This window comes from Oncorhynchus masou, chromosome 8, assembly GCF_036934945.1.
Source record: "Oncorhynchus masou masou isolate Uvic2021 chromosome 8, UVic_Omas_1.1, whole genome shotgun sequence".
NCBI classification, from domain to species: domain Eukaryota; kingdom Metazoa; phylum Chordata; class Actinopteri; order Salmoniformes; family Salmonidae; genus Oncorhynchus; species Oncorhynchus masou.
Window position 1 is genome coordinate 38,467,462 of NC_088219.1, and position 15,756 is coordinate 38,483,217.

At 43.9% G+C, this 15,756-nt stretch overlaps 1 protein-coding gene across 5 annotated transcripts in view; it reads right to left on the reverse strand.

The window, feature by feature from the left end:
• Positions 1-15,756, reverse strand: part of LOC135544634 (high affinity cAMP-specific and IBMX-insensitive 3',5'-cyclic phosphodiesterase 8B-like) — an 86,607-nt gene that overhangs the window by 25,372 nt on the left and 45,479 nt on the right. For 2 of the 5 annotated variants that reach the window (XM_064972391.1, XM_064972393.1), the window contains 3 exons: positions 14,038-14,178; positions 13,789-13,877; positions 11,152-11,206 (listed from right to left, as the gene is read on the reverse strand). The exons of 2 other annotated variants lie outside the window; for them this stretch is intronic. In XM_064972391.1, the coding sequence (XP_064828463.1) occupies positions 11,152-11,206; positions 13,789-13,877; positions 14,038-14,178 (285 nt within the window). The remainder of the gene's footprint in view (positions 1-11,151; positions 11,207-13,788; positions 13,878-14,037; positions 14,179-15,756) is intronic. One more of the 5 variants, XM_064972392.1, reaches the window with a different exon arrangement.

A 15,756-nucleotide genomic window follows, 5' to 3' on the forward strand; every position in this document is an offset into this window, starting at 1 on the left:
AAACTACTGAAAGAGCTGCTTCCTGTGCTTGGCCCTCCTATGTTGAACATAATAAACGGATCTCTATCCACCGGATGTGTACCAAACTCACTAAAAGTGGCAGTAATAAAGACTCTCTTGAAAAAGCCAAACCTTGACCCAGAAAATATAAAAAACTATCGGCCTATATCGAATCCTCTCAAAATTTTTAGAAAAGGCTGTTGCGCAGCAACTCACTGCCTGCCTGAAGACAAACAATGTATACGAAATGCTTCACTCTGGTTTTAGACCCCATCATAGCACTGAGACTGCACTTGTGAAGGTGGTAAATGACATTTTAATAGCATTGGACCGAGGCTCTGCATCTGTCCTCGTGCTCCTCGACCTTAGTGCTGCTTTTGATACCATCGATCACCACATTCTTTTGGAGAGATTGGAAACCCAAATTGGTCTACACGGACAAGTTCTGGCCTGGTTTAGATCATATCTGTCGGAAAGATATCAGTTTGTCTCTGTGAATGGTTTGTCCTCTGACAAATCAACTGTAAATTTCGGTGTTCCTCAAGGTTACGTTTTTGGACCACTATTGTATTCACTATATATTTTACCTCTTGGGGATGTTATTCAAAAACATAGTGTTAACTTTCACTGCTATGCGGATGACACACAGCTGTACATTTCAATGAAACATGGTGAAGCACCAAAATTGCCCTTTCTAGAAGCATGTGTTTCAGACATAAGGAAGTGGATGGCTGCAAACTTTCTACTTTTAAATTCGGACAAAACAGAGATGCTTGTTCTACGTCCCAAGAAACAAAGATATCTTCTGTTGAATCTGACAATTAATCTTAATGGTTGTACAGTCGTCTCAAATAAAACTGTGAAGGACCTCGGCGTTACTCTGGACCCTGATCTCTCTTTTGAAGAACATATCAAGACCATTTCAAGGACAGCTTTTTCCATCTATGTAACATTGCAAAAATCAGAAACTTTCTGTCCAAAAATGATGCAGAAAAATTAATCCATGCTTTTGTCACTTCTAGGTTAGACTACTGCAATGCTCTACTTTCCGGCTACCCGGATAAAGCACTAAATAAACTTCAGCTAGTGCTTAATACAGCTGCTAGAATCCTGACTAGAACCAAACAATTTGATCATATTACTCCAGTGCTAGCCTCCCTACACTGGCTTCCTGTCAAAGCAAGGGCTGATTTCAAGGTTTACTGCTAACCTACAAAGCATTACATGGGCTTGATCCTACCTATCTCTCTAATTTGGTCCTGCCGTACATACCTACACCTACGCTACGGTCACAAGACGCAGGCCTCCTAATTGTCCCTAGAATTTCTAAGCAAACAGCTGGAGGCAGGGCTTTCTCCTATAGAGCTCCATTTTTATGGAACGGTCTGCCTACCCATGTCAGAGACGCAAACTCGGTCTCAACCTTTAAGTCTTTACTGAAGACTCATCTCTTCAGTGGGTCATATGATTGAGTGTAGTCTGGCCCAGGAGTGGGAAGGTGAACGGAAAGGCTCTGGAGCAACGAACCGCCCTTGCTGTCTCTGCCTGGCCGGTTTCCCTCTTTCCACTGGGATTCTCTGCCTCTAACCCTATTATAGGGGCTGAGTCACTGGCTTACTGGGGCTCTCTCATGCCGTCCCTGGAAGGGATGTGTCACCTGAGTGGGTTGATTCACTGATGTGGTCAGTCTGGGTTGGTGCCCCCCCTTGGGTTGTGCCATGGCGGAGATCTTTGTGGGCTATACTCAGCCTTGTCTCAGGATGGTAAGTTGGTGGTTGAAGATATCCCTCTAGTGGTGTGGGGGCTGTGCTTTGGCAAAGTGGGTGGGGTTATATCCTTCCTGTTTGGCCCTGTCCGGGGGTGTCCTCGGATGGGGCCACAGTGTCTCCTGACCCCTTTTGTCTCAGCCTCCAGTATTTATGCTGCAGTAGTTTATGTGTCGGGGGGCTAGGGTCAGTTTGTTATATCTGGAGTACTTCTCCTGTCCTATTCGGTGTCCTGTGTGAATCTAAGTGTGCGTTCTCTAATTCTCTCTTTCTCTTTCTCGAAGGACCTGAGCCCTAGGACCATGCCCCAGGACTACCTGACACGATGACTCCTTGCTGTCCCCAGTCCACCTGGCCGTGCTGCTGCTCCAGTTTCAACTGTTCTGCCTTATTATTATTCGACCATGCTGGTCATTTATGAACATTTGAACATCTTGGCCATGCAGAGTCCTGTGTGGCTCAGTCGGTAGAGCATGGCGCTTGCAACGCCAAGCGTCGTGGGTTCGATTCCCACTGGGGCCACCCATATGTAAAAGTAGTGGCCCCAGCCGACTTGTAAGTCGCTTTGGACAAAAGCGTCTGCTAAATGGGATATATTATTATATTATGTTCTGTTATAATCTCCACCCGGCACAGCCAGAAGAGGACTGGCCACCCCACATAGCCTGGTTCCTCTCTAGGTTTCTTCCTAGGTTTTGGCCTTTCCAGGGAGTTTTTCCTAGCCACCGTGCTTCTACACCTGCATTGCTTGCTGTTTGGGGTTTTAGGCTGGGTTTCTGTACAGCACTTTGAGATATCAGCTGATGTACGAAGGGCTATATAAATACATTTGATTTGATATATATGCTGAAAACATATTTGGCCTTACTGCAATTATAGCAGGGGGGGGGGTGATCAAACCAAAACTATAGGCGAGTTTTGGGATATGATACTGTGAGTCATCTTAGTTTACCTCTACTGCTCCCCTTCAGAGCGAGAGAGAGAGATGAGAGAGAGAAGGAGGGATGGAGAGGGAGTACAGTACAGAGAAAGTAAGAAGGAGTGAGATGGAGGGAGTCAGAGAGAGAGAGAAGGAGGGATGGAGAGGGAGTACAGTACAGAGAAAGTAAGAAGGAGTGAGATGGAGGGAGTCAGAGAGAGAGAAATAAAAAAAATGACAAAGAGAGAGAGGGACTGAAAGATAGATGGAGAGAAGGACAAAGAGAGAGATGAAGGTAATGTTTGATGTAGAGCTCTGGTACCCGACCCGAGACCCGACGGGCCCTGACATTATACATCGGGTTAGGGCCGGATAGAGCCTCTTTACTCATCAATAACAAGGGTACGGGCGTGGCTCGGGTATCACTAAATTCATCACTTGCATTTTGATGTGGAGCCATTTGCTGGTTCTCTGCTGCACAGTACGGTCGTATCTGACTAAGATCATAACATGGTGTCAGAAGTGCTTCAACCACGTCAAATATAAAGACAGGAGACTTTATGTCACAGGAAATAACAACGTTCTTCGAGTTTTGTCGGAGTTTAGAATGATGAAAAGTAGCTAACACTCCCCGCTCTCTCATGTCTCGTCATTGAGCAGAGCAGCCCAAGCGGAGCCATTGCTATGGACACTCAGACTCAGAGCGCCATGAGCAGGGTGCATGCAGAGCGAGCTGCCTGTGTGCAGGGATCAAGTGACAGACAGCCAATGGAGCTAATGGATTTACGAACTGAGGAAGTTATTTCGGGTTCCAAACTGGGCCGGTCTTTAAATTTGGTAGAAGCATTCGGGCCCGGGTAGGGCTTGAACGTCGGGGACATGGGTATGACGTCAAATTCATGCCCGTGCAGGGCTCCAGTGTTCTGTAAAGGGCCGCACACACCGCACCAAATGTAGATCTCCCATTTGTCTATCGTTCGTTCAGCACATTGTTGACGTCTGACTTCCGACATTTTCCCGTGATTCTAAATGCAAAATCAGTTTGCAAGTCCACTCTTAGAAAAAAGGGTTCTTTGGCTGTGTCACACCCTGACCTTAGAGATCCTTTATTCTCTATTTTGGGTTAGGATGTTGTGTGACTAGGGTGGGCATTCTAGTTGATTTATTTCTAGGTTGGCCTGGTACGGTTCCCAATCAGAGGCAGCTGCCTATCGTTGTCTCTGATTGGGGATCATACTTAGGCAGCCTTTTCCCACCTGTTGGTTGTGGGATCTTGTTTGTGTATAGTTGCCTTGAGCACTGCATAGCTTCACGTTAGTTTCTTTATTGGTTTTTCTTGCAGGTTCACGTTAAATAAAGATGATGAACCCAAACCACGCTGCATGTTGGTCCGATTCTTACAACAACGCGCGTGACAGGCTGTCCTCATATGAACCCTTTTGTTTCCAGGTAGAAACCTCTGTGGAAAGGTTCTACATTGAACCCAAAAGGGTTCCACCTGAAACCAAAGTTGGTTCTTCATGGGGACAGCCGACGAACTCTTTAAGGTTCTACATAGCACCTTTTTTTCTAAGAGGGTACTCTCGGCAGGCAGACGCTATTGGTGTGTTCGAGCCCTTAGGATTGAGATGACTAGTGACCTCTGATCCATTTAGTGCATCCTCACACGGACTCAGGATTAACTCTGGCCATGACAATGCTACTCAAACGGGACGTTACATAGGTAAAGTCAGTACTGTCACTGCCTATGTTACACATCGGCTCTATAGGGGGCTAATGGCAGCAGGTAGCCGGCAGGGTTGGGGTTCATTCTAATTCAATTCCATCTCCCTGTAAATTCCAATGAATTCAATAAAAATTCCAGGTCAGTCTTTGAAATTAGAGATAATTAAATCCCTCCCATTTCCATGTTTGGTGAATTCCAATAATTAAATGGATGTATCAGGGCACAAGACAACTGCTTCCAGTTCACTCTCAACAATCTCTCTCTTCTCTCTTCCTCCTTCTCCATCTCTCCGTCTCTCGTTTTCTCGCACCAAATAGGGGAAATAGGATTAAACACTGCTGAGGACACACGAGGTTGCCAGATTTAGCTGGCTTGCATCTTAATGGCCTCCTTGGGCTGGAATGCACAAACATATATGAAGTAAAACGGAGTACATTACACTGGCTGGGGCTGCATGGGAAACAGTCAGGAATATGGATGATGACTGTGAGTGGAGAGAGAGGAAGAGGTGAGAAAGAGAGAGATGGGAGAGAGACAAAGAACGAGAGAGCGAGAGAGAGATGGGAGAGGGAGAAAGACAAAGAACGAGAGACAGAGAGAGAGAATAACAACCCATGGGATATGCGTCAACAGCAACCTTGGGAAAATCCTCTGCATTATCATTAACAACAGACTCATACATTTCCTCAGTGAAAACAATGTACTGAGCAAATGTCAAATTGGCTTTTTACCAAATTATTGTACAACAGACCACGTATTCACCCTGCACACGCTAATTGACAAACAAACAAACCAAAACAAAGGCAAAGTGTTCTCATGCTTTGTTGATTTCAAAAAAGCCTTTGACTCAATTTGGCATAAAGGCCTGCTATACAAACTGATGGAAAGGGGTGTTGGGGGAAAAACATACAACATTATAAAATCCATGTACACAAACAACAAGTGTGCGGTTAAAATAGGCAAAAAAACACACATTTTTTCCCACAGACCCATGGGGTGAGACAGGTATGCAGCTTAAGCTTAAGCCCCACCCTCTTCAACATATATATCAACGAATTAGCGAGGGCACTAGAAAAGTCTGCAGCACCTGGCCTCACCCTACTAGAATCTGAAGTCAAATGTCTACTGATGATCTGGTGATTCTGTCACCAACCAAGGAGGGCCTACAGCAGCACCTAGATCTTATGCACAGATTCTGTCAGACCTGGGTCCTGACAGTAAATCTCAGTAAGACAAAAAATAATGTTCTTCCAAAAATGGTCCAGTTGCCAGGACCACAAATACAAATTCCATCTAGACACCGTTGCCCTAGAGCACACAAAAAACTATACATACCTCGACCTAAACATCAGCGCCACAGGTAACTTCCACAAAGCTGTGAACGATCTGAGAGATAAGGCAAGAAGGGCATTCTATGCCATCAAAAGGAACACAACATTTGACATACCAATTAGGATCTGGCAAAAAATACTTGAATCAGCTATAGAACCCATTGCCCTTTATGGTTGTAAGGCCTGGGGTCTGCTCACCAACGAAGAATTCACAAAAGGGGACAAACACTAAGTTGAGACTCTGCATGCAGAATTCTGCAAAAATATCCTCAGTGTATAACGTAAAACGCCAAATAATGCATGCAGAGCAGAATGAGGCCGATACCCACTAATTATCAAAATCCATAAAAGAGACGTTATTCTACAACCACCTAAAAGGAAGTGATTCCCAAACCTTCCATAACAAAGACATCACCTACAGAGAGATGAGCCTGGTGAAGAGTCCACTGAGCAAGCTGGTCCTGGGGCTCTGTTCACAAACACAAACAGACCCCACAGAGCCCCAGGACAGCAACACAATTAGACCCAACCAAATCATGAGAAAACAAAAAGACAATTACTTGACATTTTGGAAATAACGAACAAAACTCATTAACTCAAACTAAAATGCTATTTGGCCCTAAACAGAGAGTACACAGTGGCAGAATACCTGACCACTGTGACTGACCCAAACTTAAGGAAAGCTTTGACTATGTACAGATTCAGTGAGCATAGCCTTGCTATTGAGAAAGGCAGCCGTGGCTCTCAAGAGAAGACAGGCTATGTGCACACTGCCCACAAATGAGGTGGAAACTGAGCTGCACTTCCTAACCGCGTGCCAAATGTATGACCATATTAGAGACACATATTTCCCTCAGATTACACAGATCCACACAGAAATAAAAAACAAACCCCATTTTGATAAACTCCCATATCTACTGGGTGAAATACCACAATGTGCCATCACAGCAGCTTGTGACCTGCTGTCACAAGAAAAGGGCAACCAGTGGAGAACAAACACCATTGTAAATACAACCCATATTTATGTTGACTTTCCCTTTTGTACTTTAACCATTTGCACATCGTTACAACACTGTAAATATACATAATATGACATTTGTAACGTCTTTATTCTTTTGGAAGTTCCGTGAGTGTAATGTTACCTGATCATTTTATATTGTTTATTTCACTTTTGTATATGATCTACTTCACTTTTGGGGGGATTTGAACTTGCAACCTTTCGGTTACTAGTCAGTTAAATAGAAATAGGTCAGAGTCCTACATGGTGAAGGTCAACAACTAGACTATAACATGCAGACCAGGGACATCGGCCAAGTGTCCCGCTGGGAAAGACCAGAAAGAGGAGTTGTTCTGATTCGTGCTCAAAGCAACTCTGCCTGGCTACCCATCCACATCGCTCTGGCCAAACGCCACGCCCACTACCAACTCTTCTCCATTCAGGATGAGTCGTCAATAAATCTGTCCAGGTCTACGCAGAAACAGACTGCTCCCTGTGTTTCTTTATTTTCCTGGATAGTCTCCCGTTGAAGTGTCCTTTTGGAAGTACAACACTGCTGTCTTGACAACAGTTGGCCGCAAGGATTCCAAATCAGAAAAGTACTGAAAGGGCTGATAGGGCAACGTCATAAATCACAATGAAGAGGAGATGGTTGTTTCAGTTCTTTCCCAGAGTTGACTTTTCCCTGTGCTCAGCACATCACTTGATTTCTACTTCTATGTATTTACCTTTTGGGGAGAGTGGGGTAAGTTGAGCCGAAGGGGTGAATTGAGCCACACGTGTTTCTAGGAAACCATACACAAAATTCATCATTTGACCAAATATTTATAATTTCATGGAGTCTGTGAAGGAAGAAACCACATGGAAAAAGTTAGGTAAAAAAAAAAAGGATTTTCACAAAGTCAAATGAAATGATTGTGGTATAGGTTTCAAATATATATAGGTCCAGTAGCTTGCGAAGTATTCACCCCCTTGGCATTTTTCCTATTTTGTTGCCTCACAACCTGGCAGGGACTGGGAGACTAGTCAGGATCAAGGGAAAGATGAACGGAGTGGTCCTTGATCAAAACCTGCTCCAGAGCGCTCAGGACATCAGACTGAATCGAAGGTTCACCTTCCAACAGGACAATGACCCTAAGCACACAGCCAGGACAAAGCAGGAGTGGCTTCGGGACAAGTCTCTGAATGTCCTTGAGTGGCCCAGCCAGAGCCCGGACTTGAACCCGATCGAACATCTCTGGAGAGACCTGGAAATAGCTGTGCAGCGACACTCCGCATCCAACCTGACAGAGCTTGAGAGGATCTGCAGAGAAGAATGGGAGAAACTCCCCAAATACAGGTATGCCAAGCTTGTAGCGTCACACCCTAGAAGACTTGTGGCTGTAATCTCTGCCAAAGGTGTTTCAACAAAGTTCTGAGAAAAGGGTCTGAATACTTATGTAAATGTGATATCAGTTTTTTTATATATACATTTGCAAAAATGTTTAAAATCAGTTTTTGCTTTGGCCTTATGAGGTATTGTGTGTAGATTGATGATGTAATTTAAAAAATATATATTTTAGAATAAGGCAACAAATGTGGAAAAAGGCAAGAGGTCTGAATACTTTCCGAATGCACTGTATGTCTCAAGTTTTGAGGGAGCAATTAGCATGCTGACTGCAGGAATGTCCACCAGAGCTGTTGCCAGAGAATTGAATGTTCATTTCTCTATGTTATTTTAGAGAATTTGGCATTACGTACAACCTGCCTCAAAAAAACACAGACCACGTGTAACCACACCAGCCCAGGACATCCACATCTGACGCCTTCACCAGCAGGATCATCTGAGACTAGCCCCACGGACAGCTGATGAAACTGTGGGTTTGCACAACCAAAGAATTCCTGCACAAACTGTCAGAAACCGTCTCAGGGAAGCTCGTCTGCGTGCTCGTCATCCTCACCAAAGTCTTAACCTGACTGCAATTTGGTGTCGTAACCGACTTCAGTGGGCAAATGCTCACCTTCAAGGCCACAGGCTCACTGGAGCAGTGTGCTCTTCACGGATGAATCCTGGGTTTCAACTGTACCGGGCAGTATGGTGCCGTGTGGACGAGCGGTTTGCTGATGTCAACGTTGTGAACCGAGTGTCCCATGGTGGTGGTGGGTTTATGGTAAGGGCAGGAATAATGAACGAACACAACTGCATTTTATGGATGGCAATTTGAATGCACAGAGATACCGTGCCGAGATCCTGAGGTCCATTGTCGTGCCATTCATCCGCCGCCATCACCTCATGTTTCAGCATGGTATTGCACGGCCCCATGTCGCAACGATCTGTACACATTTCCTGGAAGCTGAACATGTCCTATGGCCTGCATACTCTTCAGACATGTCACTCATTGAGCCTGTTTGGGATGCTCTGGATCGACGTGTGCGACAGGGTGTTCTAGTTCCGGCCAATATCCAGCAACTTCACGCAGCCATTGAAGAGGAGTGGGACAACATTCCACAGGCCACAATCAGCTGCTTGATCAACTCTATGAGAAGGATATGTGTTGCGTTGCATGAGGCAAATCATGGTCACACCAGACACTGGCTGGTTTTCTGATCCACGCCCCTATCTTTAAGGTATCTGTTACCAACAGATGCATATCTGTATTCCCAGTGATGTGAAAACCATAGATTAGGGCCTAATGCATTTATTTCAATTGACTGATTCCCTTATATGAACTATAACTCAGGTAAATCTTTCAAATTGTTGCATGTTGCATTTGTATTTATTTTCAGTGTAGATGTCTTTGTTAGAAAGAATACTATATTTCCCTTGACAGAGTGATGATGAATGTAAAAAATTGCTAAACTTAACCCACTGTCCCCCATTGAGATGAAAAACAAATCTCTTTTAAATGTTATAATGCTCAACAAATAGGATGTGGAGATCTGTCACATGTAGGACCGGAGACAACCTAGTGATTTCCAAGGATAAGAGTCAGGAGAGAGAACAGAACAGTGCTCGGCTTTGGCACGCAGATGGAAACATTGGACTCACCGCCAGTCAGAGACAGCAGATGAAAGGCAGCGACTAGCTAGCCTAGCGTAGCACAGGTCAGAGAACAGCTAACTTGGCCTGAAGGTATTAATAGCTCTGGCGGTGTCTGGCTGCAAGCCCTCTCAGGCCTTAGCAGGGGATGCTTATTGTAGCTTAGCGCTAGCTTAGCTTAGCGTGAACACTAGCTCTTAGCCTACAACCCTACTGAGCACCACGTGCTCGTGAGCAAGCCAAAACAATACAGGCCACTATAGACTACAGGTGCCATAAATGCCATAACAATGCTAGCATGCCAAAGCAGCTTACACAGACATTAGACACCTTCTCTTACTCACATGGTACTGTACATACACAGTAGAGTGGACAAGCAATGACTACCACATAGCATAGTGCTGTCTGTCAGACTGGTATGGAACACGTGAGGCCAACAAATTCAAATTAAATGAAATTTGTAACGTACAAGTGTAGACTTTACCGTGAAATGCTTACTTACGAGCCAATTTCCCAACAATGCAGTTAAAAAGTAAGAAAATTAACAAATAGAGCAAAAGAAACTAGTAACAATTAAATAACAATAACAAGGCTATATACAGGTTATATACAAGGAGCACTGGTACTGAGTCAGTGCAGGAGGTACAAGGTAGTTGGGGAGATTGATTGAGGTAATATGTACATGTTGTTTCGATGATTGATGGAAGTACTATGCACATTTAGGTAGGGGGTGAAAAGCAGAAAGTCTGGGTAGCCATTTAATGAACTGTTCAGCAGTCTTATGGCTTTGGGATAGAAGCTGTTCAGGAGCCTTTTGGTCGCAGACTTGTTGCCACGGTACCACTTGCCGTGCAGTAGCAGAGAGAACAGACTGTGGCTGGAGTCTTTGCCAATTTTTAGGTCTTTCCTCTGACACAGCCTGGTATAGAGGTCCTGGGTGGCAGGGAGCCTTGCGGTCGGATGCAGAGCAGTTGCCATACACATTGTACTGCAATGAAAGGCATCATACAGTAGTAGAAAAATGGTCTTCACATGGCTACCATAGGGCTGTCCCTGAACCACTTGAGGTTGCATGTGTACCATATAGCTACAATGCTAGCATATAAGGGAAAAGCACAGAAAACTCCACCTGCCTTCATACAGCATAGAGCTGCCATTGATCCACAAAACCTTGAGGCCATATGAGTTATACTTGACAGAAAAAAAGGGGAGATCAATAAATGTTTTTTTTCTTTTCTTGACAGGGTATATATTTCTCTTATTTACACATAGTTGAAGAATAGGTAATGTAGCTATCTACCAATGATTAAGACCACCTTGACTGCTCTGGTTACATGAAACATAAAAATACACTTTCATGCCTGTTTATCTAACTACTGGCTGCATGGCTCACCTGTTTGTTGTTGTCACTGTGGGGCCTCTTGATGGACACAAAATGGCGGATCTTTCTGTAAAGAGATTGAAAGAAAAGCATATTAGATTGGGAACCATATGTAGCCAGTTACCAGTTAACAACCTGTCAACCACCAGTTAACCATTTAAAAACCAGTTAACAACCAATTAACTGTAAGGAAGACCAGTGGTGTGTATTCATGGATGCCAAGGGAAGCCAGGCTTCCACAAATATTTGACCCCAAAAAATAAAAATGATTGTTTTCTGTCAATTCGCAAGTGGCTGAATCTCACCGGAGAAATCATCCGAGCGAGGGAAACAGTGCCCCTCTGTCTCAGTATGTGTAGCCCATGTATCTGATGCTGTCTGGAACAAAAGAGTATGACATGTGTCCGCCCGTAGCATTCGATTGATTGATGCCAGCAAGCATTTGGCCTCCCTTGAAAAAACTATTTTAAAATAATTAGCCAATCATAGTTGAGCTCAAATGTGGGTTGTCCTGGCGCAGAATAACACCCCCCAATGGAGACCTGTTTGGATTTGGCTTCGCACCAATCAAATCACATCCTAAGCAAAATGTCATCATTCTTGTCTGCTTGTGTTGATGTCCTGCAGTAGTTTGCTTGCAAAACCATCCCGTTCCTAAGCCATGGATGGAGATGTGGATTTGGACTTGTGGTTTTGACTTAATTCTCTTTATACACCAAACGATTAAGACAGCGGGTCTGATTTTATCATAAATTAATATGTTGTGACACTGGCCTGAGACGATTGAAGTTCAATAGGTAGCCTAGATGTAGCAAGTACCATCACGTTAACTAGCTAGCTTAGCTGGTTCATTGCTGCCCATGAGAGGAAGTTAGGCTCGCAAGCATTTCAGCTAAGTAGCCAATGAAAACAAAACTAAAAGCATACTGTATGACAGAGCCATTTTGCCAACATGAAACAGAAGAGGATGGCATTGGCATTCAACTAGTCTACAAAAGCCTTTAATTTTTTCAATTGTGCGCAAACACACACACAGACAGAAATCAGGACCATGGACAGGCACATGATATTTAGAAACATTGATCGGACTAAATTGTTTTTGGTATCTTAAACTTTATTTTTTCCAGTGTATTAAACTAAGCATATACAGTGCATTCAGAAAGTATTCAGACCCCTTCACTATTTCCACATTTTGTTACATTACATCCTCATTATAAAATTGATTAAATTGAAAAACAAATACTCATCAATCTACACACAAAACCCCATAATTGTTGCAAGTGTATTAAAATTAAAAAACAGAAATACCTTATTTACATCAGAGGCGACTCCGGGATGCTGGCCTTCTAAGCAGAGTTCCTCTTGTCCAGTGTCTGTGTTCTTTTGCCCATCTTAATCTTTTCTTTTTATTGGCCAGTCTGAGATATGGCATTTTCTATGCAACTCTGCCTAGAAGGCCATAATCCAGGAGTCGCCTATTCACTGTTGAGGTTGAGACTGGTGTTTTGCGGGTACTATTTAATGAAGCTGCCAGTTGAGGACTTGTGAGGCATCTGTTTCTCAAACTAGACACTTTAATGTACTTGTCCTCTTGCTCAATTGTGCACCGGGGCCTCCCACTCCTCTTTCTATTCTGATTAGAGACAGTTTCGCTGTTCTGTGAGTAGTACACAGCGTTGTACGAGATCTTCAGTTTCTTGGCAATTTCTCGCATGGAATAGCCTTCATTTATCAGAACAAGAATAGACTGACGAGTTTCAGAAGAAAGTTCTTTGTTTCTGGCCATTTTGAGCCTGTAATCGAACCCATGCTCCAGATAAATGCTGATTTTATTGCTCCAGGACAACAGTTTCTAGCTGTCCTAACATAATTGCAAAATACTTTTCTAATGATCAATTAGCCTTTTAAATGATAAACCTGGATTAGCTAACACAACGTGCCATTGGAACACAAGAGTGATGGTTGCTGATAATGGGTCTCTGTAGATATTCCATTAAAAATCAGCCGTTTCCAGAATTTTTTTTATTTACAACATTAACGTCTACACTGTATTTCTGATCAACTTGTTATTTTAATGGACAAAAATTTTTGGCTTTTCTTTCAAAAACAAGGACATTTCTAAGAGACCCCAAACTTTTGAACGTTAGTGTATATTACTTTTTATAGATTTGCAAACATTTCTAAAAACCTATTTTCACTTTGTCATTATGGGGTATTGTGATGTCATTATGGGGTATTGTGATGTCATTATGGGGTATTGTGATGTCATTATGGGGTATTGTGTGTAGATTGACGAGGGAAAATAACAATTGAATCCATTTCAGAATAAGGCTGTAACGTAACAAAAATGTGCAATATTTGCTTTGTGGAATTCAGCGGACAGATGTTGCTCTCTGGTTTTGTGATGAAACAAACATATGTGTAGTTGAATTCATCCCGCCACTGTGTGTCTGTTTGTTGTCATGACCTTATTGTACATCACTGTGGAGTCTGAACGAATGGATTATACAGGAAACGACACAATTTGGCTCTTTGGCTTTTTTATTGGCTTGGCTTCCCCAGTGATTTTACCCAAGCACATCTACTGAGGAAGACATCGGAGTTGATAAACGTGTTATTTAAGTGGAAGGGGTGAAGGCAGTGACTTACCCTCCCTGGCCAATCACAGGTGTGATCTTGACGTGCTGCTGTATGCTGTCACCCGACTTCCTCCTGGCGTAGTAGATCCCCTGCCACTCCTAGACTTAGAGAAAGCTACAGTCAGGCGACACCATAACACTCCTAGAGAAATACAATCGGACGAATGAATAGAAAACATAGGAGAAAAAAAATCTAGATGAATAGTTGGATGTTCTTCAATGAGGTCCCGAGTTTTTTCAGTGTCTAATACTCTCTCACCTTTCCTTTCTTGATGCAGGTGTTGATGGTGTCTAGAAGATCTGCTCGGTTCTTGTCACTCTTGGGGAGTTCCGTCAGCTCTTTCCCTATCAACTCTCCCTTGTGGTAACCCATCATACACTCAAATGCCGGGTTCACATACTGGGGGAGGAGGGAGAGAGATGGAAAAATGTATTTGTGTGTGTGTAAGTAAAGAAATAAAACAACAGTAAAAATACATTTGAAAATATACAGTTAGTCAGGCTTTTTGAGGTAGTATGTACAGTACATGTAGGTATAGTTAAAGTGACTATGCATATATGATGAACAGAGAGTAGCAGTAGTGTAAAAAGGAGGAGATGGCAGGAGGTGGGACAGAATGCAGATAGCCCAGTTAGCCAATGTGCGGGAGCACTGGTTGGTCGGGCCAATTGAGGGAGTATGTACATGGATGTGTAGTTAAAGTGACTATGCATATAAGATAAACAGAAAGTAGCAGCAGCGTAAAAAAGGTATTGGGGGGCACACAATGTAAATAGTCCGGGTAACCTGTTCAGAAGTCTTATGGCTTCGGGGTAAAAACTGTTGAGAAGCCTTTTTGTCCTAGACTTGGCACTCCGGTACCGCTTGCCATGCGGTAGTAGAGAGAACAGTCTATGACTGGGGTGGCTGGGGTCAATAACAATTTTTAGGGCCTTCCTCTGACACCGCCTGGTGTAGAGGTCCTGGATGGCAGGCAGCTTTGCCCCAGTAATGTATTGTAATGTATTGTATTGCGGTCAGAGGCCGAGCAATTGCCGTACCAGTTAGTGATGCAACCGGTCAGGATGCTCTTGATGTTTCAGCTGTAGAACCTTTTGAGGATCTGAGGACCCATGACAAATATTTTTAGTTTCCTGAGGGGGAATAGGCTTTGTCGTGCCCTCTTCACGACTGTCTTGGTGTGTTTGGACCATTCTAGTTTGTTGTTGATGTGGACAACAAGGAATTTGAAGCTCTCAACCTGCCCCGTCGATGAGAATGGGGACCTGCTCGGTGCTTATTTTCCTGTAGTCCACAATAATCTCCTTAATCTTGGTTACGTTAAGGGATTGGTTGTTATTCTGGCACCACCCGGCCGGGTATCTGACCTCCTCCCTATAGGCTGTCTCGTCGTTGTCAGTGATCAGGCCTATCACTGTTGTGTCGTCTGCAAACTTAATGATGGTGTTGGACTCGTGCCTGGCCATGCAGTCGTGGGTGAACAGGGAGTACAGGAGGGGACTGAGCACGCACCCCTGGGGAGCTCCAGTGTTGAGGATCAGTGTGGTAGATGTGTTGCTACCTACCCTCGCCCCCTGGGGGCGACCCATCAGGAAGTCCAGGATCCTGTTTCAGAGGGAGGTGTTTAGTCCCAGGTTCTTTAGCTTAGTGATGAACGCTGAGCTGTAGTCAATGAATAGCATTCTCACATAGGTGTTCCTTTTGTCCAGGTGGGAAAGGGCAGTGTGGAGTGCAATAGAGATTGCATCATCTGTGGATCTGTTTGGGCGGTATGCAAATTGGAGTGGGTCTAGGGTTACTGGGATAATGGTGTTGATGTGACCCATTACCAGCCTTTCAAAGCACTTCATGGCTACAGACGTGAGTGCTACGGGTCTGTAGTCATTTAGGCAGGTTGCCTTTGTGTTCTTGGGCACAGGGACTATGGTGGTCTGCTTGAAGCCTGTTGGTATTACAGACTATCAGGGACATGTTGAA